The 6,893-nt window shown below is 33.0% G+C and overlaps 1 protein-coding gene across 1 annotated transcript; it reads left to right on the top strand.

Moving 5' to 3' along the window:
* The first annotated feature begins 2,034 nt into the window (after positions 1-2,034).
* Positions 2,035-4,122, top strand: LOC112791936 (zinc-finger homeodomain protein 9). Its single transcript, XM_025834982.3, has one exon. The coding sequence runs from the start codon at positions 2,841-2,843 to the stop codon at positions 3,966-3,968; it is 1,128 nt and encodes a 375-aa protein (XP_025690767.1). The 5' UTR covers positions 2,035-2,840; the 3' UTR covers positions 3,969-4,122.
* The last annotated feature ends 2,771 nt before the right edge of the window (positions 4,123-6,893 follow it).

Below are 6,893 nucleotides of genomic sequence, written 5' to 3'. Positions count from 1 at the left end.
TTTTTTAAAATAACTCAGGTGCAATCGACTTCACATGAAGTTGATAACTGAGACTGTTAAATGATTTGACTTATTTGACTAAATTTTCATCTAACAATTTTCAATTATCAATTTCACGTAAAGTTGACTGTACCTGAGTTTTCTCCATTTACAATGTTAAATAACAAGTGTAAAAAATATAAACAAAAATTAGTTTCACAATAGCAAAAATAAAAAATAAATAAAATTGGTGTCCTTCTAGAAACTTCGCTATTAGCAAGCCTGCGCTCTCGAACATAGACTCCAAATAAAACGCGGACGAAACTATTTTAAGGACAGACTAAATATTAAATTTCGCAATAAAAAATATTAAAATAAATTAAAAAAAAACTAAACTTATATATAATTTATAGAAAAAAAAATGAAGTTTGAGAGGGCATTGTCATTACCTCCTTTCCCTGTATGAGGAAATAAAATAAGCTAGCACAAATTATTGTTGATTAAGGAAGCAGCTTTAATTTGGTTTAAGAACTACCTGATGCTCTCACCATGAGCAGTAATCTTAATTAATTTGGACAAGATCAGCTAGATGATTCAAAAAATTGAAGCAAGAGAAATGACCCTTCTAACAATAGAATTCTTAGAGAGGGGTACGACAAAGCTGAGCAAGTAAGCATTAATATTTACAAAGCAAGATAGTAATTAATAAGGTTTTTGGTACATTTCCGAAATACAAGTCCCTTTCATGTCCACGCATATTGTCGGCCGCAACAACAAACTGAGGGAAATGCCTAACACTACTTAATACAGATCTAGATGATGATGATGATCAAGAAGCTAATAAGCCAGGTCCTAATTGCTAATTACTCAGATCACTATAGAGACTGCTCCATCAATGTCCATATCGGTTAATAACAAGTGATGGATCAAATTAATGTCTATAATAGTGCAAGAACAACTACTTTATACTAACTTTTTTTGCGTGCGTTTCCATGCTTATTTTCTGTTTATTTCCTTTTCCAGCCAATTTGTGTACATGTTTATTACTTTCTTCTCTCAGGATTGTTGTCTTTTCCTTTATGGGTAAAGCTATGTATATACCAATAATTTCAATTTATGTTCTAAACATCTTAATTAAATTATCAGCATTATTTAACCATTTTTTATATTCATATTATAAATTTAGAAAATATATATTTGAAATTCAAGTTGTAATGTTGCTTATAAAGAGCATAAATTCATTACTTATTATTTTCATAAGATTAGATGATATTATTTGTCATCTTTTTTTCTGAAGTTTTGGTACAACAATTTAGAAGGCAGAAACTTTTCTCTTTTATAATTTAAAACATATATATACTAAATTGAATGAAGTTAGATTACCCTACTTATAATATTCATGTCTCAAAAAAATAGGATCATGCTACTTGGATAATTTCATTCCATGTTATTAAAAATGGCTAGCACACTACATTGTACACGTCTGATTCATCCCATGCTTGATAAAATTCAAAACTTAAATATATGAAAGACTATGTACAAAACTAAAGTATAATGTCTGGAATCTCCATGAAAAGAATTGATAAGGTGAGTGAAGAAATGAATATATTGAGGTAAGGTTTTGTTGGGAAGGAGCAGCAAAGGGGTATGTTAGCAGAGAAAGAAACCAAATTCCAGCAGAGCCAGCTGGGCTCAAATGGTCTTTTGGTACTATGCTGTAACAAGACTTGTTATCAATTATGATGATCATAGTCCTAAGGTACACACATTTTTTATGTGACTTCTTACAATTTCTACTAACTTATTCTTGATTTAACTATATATCCATATAATAAATTATGATTTAGTTATCAATGAGTAAAACATTAGCATGATAATATCATTATGGTTCAAAATTTCATAATACCCTTTTTAAAATAAATTATTTTGAACATTTTAAATAAGTTAAGTAGTATTATTATGAGGAAAAATGAATAATAGATGAATTTGCATCCAGTAAAACAGCACCACGTGGACAATGAGAACATAGATACAGGCTTTAAGACTCATCTGCAGGAGAGACACTGCCTCTTGTGTGAATCAGTGACCTCATCGAATATATTCTTGCCTAATATTTTCAGACAAATTTATTGCACTCAACTAACACATGTGATTGTAAGAGGAGCAGCAGGAGCAGCAGAGAGAAACGGAAACCAAACCCAAAAAATAAGTTACACATACAGTGTAATTATTAATAAGGTGATGATGGATAATCAAGATTCAATTTTAGTACCCATGAATGACTTGATATGGCAATTGGCAACAATAGTTACACAAATCTCCTATATTATCTCCACTAACCATATACTTACATACCACTCATAAAGATGTTTCCAAAACCTCATTTAGATTTTCTCTACTTTGCACCCCAAAAGCATCATGTTTAATTGTTCTCTTTTGTTTTGTGTTCTCTTCTCAAATCATTAGTGGTTGAGATTTTGGGACCCCCTTCTCTTTTAACAATACATGGCTGTATCCCTCTATTCTTTCATAAAACCTCAGATTTTGTCATCACTTCACTATAATAACCATCATCACCACCACCCTCCTTCTCCTTTCCCCCCTTCCATAATCATCATTTAGCCCTTTTTTCTTGCTTTGTTTTTTTGTTTAATTTTAGTCCTCTTTCTTCTCCCCTTTCAAGTTTCAACCCTGCAATATATTCATCCTTCATAAAATAGATTGGTTAAAAGTTTAAACCTGTAAAAAGAAAAAAAATCTAATTTTCTGTGTCTCCGTGTCTCTTCAAAAACACATTTTTTTTTCTCTTTTTTATCTTTCTGTTTCTCTCTCTCTCTATATATATTCATAGCTTTTCAGACATGGACTTGACCTCAAACAATACCCACACCTTAGATTCAGATACTAAAACCCCACCACCAACCCAACCCACCAACACCAACACCCTAAAGTCACTATCTTTAACCAACGGCACACACAACAACAACCACCACCGCCACCAGTCCACCACCAGGCTTCCTCCGCCGTCCATGGCGGTTATTTCCTACAAAGAATGTCTCAAGAACCACGCCGCCAGCATAGGTGGCCATGCACTTGACGGTTGCGGCGAGTTCATGCCTTCCTCCTCCACCAACCCCACCGACCCTCGCTCCCTCAAGTGCGCCGCCTGCGGCTGCCATCGCAACTTCCACCGCCGTGACCCTCCAGAGCCTTCCAGCACCACCACCCCCACCTTTTTAAACTGCTTCTACTCCCCGTCCACCGGCACCACCACTGCACCACCACCGGCGCCGCCGCAACCTCTCCCTCATCGCGGCATGAGCCAAAGTACAAGCCCAAGCCAAAGCTCAAGCCCAAGCCAGAGCCCTAGCCCGATGTCAAGCCCTTCTTCACCGCCACCACTGTCTCACGTGCCACCACCACCACCACCATCAGCACCAGGTTCTTACCACTCCTCCGCACCGCACATGCTCTTAGCCTTAGGCACCGCGTATTCTGCAGTTCCTTCAGATCACGAGCACCAACAGCTTCACCGAAACTCCTTCAACAACAGCAACAACTTCTCCCCTGTGGTTCTGAACGCCAACAGTGGCGGCAGTAATAGTAATAGCAGTAAGAACAAGAGGTACAGAACCAAGTTCAGCCAAGAACAGAAGGAGAAGATGTACAGATTCTCTGAGAAATTGGGTTGGAGAATGAACAACAAAGGTGATGATTCTCTTGTTCAGGAGTTTTGTAATGACATTGGTGTCCCTAGAGGTGTCTTCAAGGTTTGGATGCACAATAACAAGAACACTTTCAACAAGAAGAGATCCTCTTCTTCCGAACCTCCTCTTCCTCCTCCTGCTGCTGCTGGAAACAACCACATCAATGATCATGATCAGAAAATCAATGCTACTGCTGCTGCTGATGGTAGTAATAATAATAATAAGAATGGAGATATCAATAATGTTGTTTCTCATGTTCCTATCAATGCCTTGTCATCTTAATCTTCTTATCTCTGCCGAGAAAAACTTAATTAGCATTTATTATCATTTTTGTTTACTACTAGTACTACTCCTTCCCTTCTTTCTTTCTCTTTTCTCTTTTTAATGTGGCTAAGTCTATAGGAGAATATAATCCACTTAATTATTATTACTATTATGATTATGTCATAATGTTTATTTTGCTGTTCATAGTAGATGAATTTCTTGTGCTGCATAGTGATGGTAGATAGGGTAATTTAGAAACATTAGTACAGTAGTGTAATAATGAATTTCATCTACTACTAGGAAGGTAGTACTCATTTGCTTGAAGCATGCACCTCCCAAAATGCCCATACCGCTTTGTCCAACACAAAGGCTTTATCAATTTTTGTCTTTATTCATTTATGGGGATCTGCTACTTTTGCTAACAGATAATGCTTCTGCCTTCTTCACTTTCTTCCTCACGCGTTTGCTGCATAACCTCTTCATTATTATTAATAACTCTTAATTTTGTTTTTATCATGCGCGTTACTCTTTCTCTCCGACTCAACCAAACCAAAATCCTTTTTGTTTACATCCATTAATCATATGGAAAATGACATTAACCCCATGTCATTTAATTTGGTCGTCTCTTCTTATCTTAGTTTTATTCTTGAAAGCTTTAGTGCCATTTTGTTTGTATACGAAAGGAACAACCATTATGCTATTTTCCAAAAATAAAATAATGACGACATTGCCGAAAATGATATTAAAGGAATTAATAAATATTAAATAAAATAATTTTATAATATTTGAGTTGGTTTTTTATTATTTTTTAAATATTGCTGTTCATCCTTATGGATCAATTATTATTGATGTTTTTAATTTAATTTTTTTTTTCTGTCTATGCTTAGAAGGCAAGCAGCATGCTTCGACTAATTAATTAATTAATGGAAATTGGAAAGTAACGGACGAAGTGCTGAAAACTAAATCTGCCACCTTTCCATATCGGGTTGGTTCAATGATGCGGCAAGATTTGTTTGTTTCCTTTTGTTTTTAAAATTTAATTAGATTGTTAGAATTAGATAAAGATTATGTCATATTTTAAAGGCAAAGATCAGATAATTTATTAATATATGTCATTGAATTCTAGATAACCTAATTAAGCAAATTGCGTTGCAACTTTGAAGTGTTAATTAATTAATAGAATCTTCAAGAGAAAAAAAAACTCAGAAATCCTTTTTATTCAAACAGAAATGATTACGTTTATCATGAGTTCGGAAAATTGATTAGGTGCCAACTCATTGCTTTTTAATCAGCAATAATGATATCCCCTACAAGATAATCGATAAAGCTACTTATATTAGTCCTTAATTAATAATTGATGAATTCAGTTGTAAGTTTGATATTGTTAAAAAATTGTGATTATGCCAGTAAAACTGTCACAGGGTATCCTCTCTTTTAAGTTTTTGTGCAGTTATATTATATTATATTATATTACTATATATTTTTTAGTGTTGCGTCACTCAATTAATTTTACTTTTAAGGTTGGTATAAGATAACAGTTTTCCAGAGAATGGACCACTGAAGAATTAATGCTATTTTTCGTAGCTTTGTCTCTGTTAGTGGACCTAGTTATCTTTTACTTTTCTTTTGAATTTCCTTCTCTGTTATTCTTATTCTTTGTTTTTTTTTTTTTAAATTAAATGGGGACCAGATCTTTGATTTTGTTCTGTTTTGTGTATATGAATTTAGCCCATTTCAATGTCATAAAAACATAAGCTTCAGCCCAAAGAACAATGGCTCTCTAAAGTGGATTCACATTGGAAAACGAAATGGCTGATGAGATATTTTTAGGGGTCATCCTTGATTTTACTTTTTGTTTATCAGTTATAAAATTCAACAGAAAAATAAATTATAAAAAATAATATTACAATAGAAATATTTGTTAACAAAAAAGAATTAGCTAAAAATAATCAGAATTTATCTTATTTCACATTTATTAATTATTTATAAGAATTAATAAATACTAAATAAAATAAATTTTGGCATTTTTTTCTAATATTATAATTGTAATATTATATGAAAGGTAACGTAAAGGCAAACTAAGTAACAATGTGGCCATTTTGATGTTAATGGGAAGTTAAATACTAACTAATCAAAGCTCACGTGCAACAAAAAGTATAAATTACGACTTGGTTGTTAAATATTTTAACAAACAAAATGAAATGTTTTTATCTGATTAATAATATAAAATTAGGTGGTACTTAGAAATGAAAAGGGAAGGAAAACAATAAGTTAATGCCGTACTATAATTATTGAGAGTAGTAAAACAACATTTTGGTGGTGTAGACCTAGTAGTTTGGTCAAAGCTTAGATTAGGTAAGAGTGGTAGATGTAGAAAAGGGGATAAACACCTCTGTCCTCTACGCTAGACATAAAACACTGATTTTATTATAATTTTGTCCTTTTAAAAACTCCATTATTTACTCTTATCACTTTCACTGCCAGCAATTTCCTCCTTATTAGGGATCAAGTTGGTTCTAAATTATAAAAGAGTTTATATCTTTTTATTAGTGTTTTAACAACTAAATAAATTATATTATGTATATATTTGTATTTGAGTCTTCATTGTTTTTTGACATGAACAAACACAATCTACAGTGTACTGATTTGGCCAGCACAACACAAAAAACTGCATTATTAATGGACTAATCTCACTTTAATTTGGAAAACTATAGACAACTTTTGATCTAACATCCTAACTTAATACCTCTGCATTGTACATAGTTTATCTACATTGATCCTTGATATTCATAATAAACTTTTGTCTTATTCTATTATGTTGAAAGTTGAAACCATTAAAATGTGTACGAAGCATTGATTTTAAACTACAACAACGAAGAATTAATTCTCAAATATCCAAACCTGACAGCCCAAGTACATCAGTGCAGAACTTGCAAGAAATTT

This window comes from Arachis hypogaea, chromosome 13, assembly GCF_003086295.3.
Source record: "Arachis hypogaea cultivar Tifrunner chromosome 13, arahy.Tifrunner.gnm2.J5K5, whole genome shotgun sequence".
Taxonomy (NCBI): Eukaryota; Viridiplantae; Streptophyta; class Magnoliopsida; order Fabales; family Fabaceae; genus Arachis; species Arachis hypogaea.
Note: the sequence above shows the minus strand (reverse complement) of the source record. Positions and strands in the feature narration are given on the sequence as shown.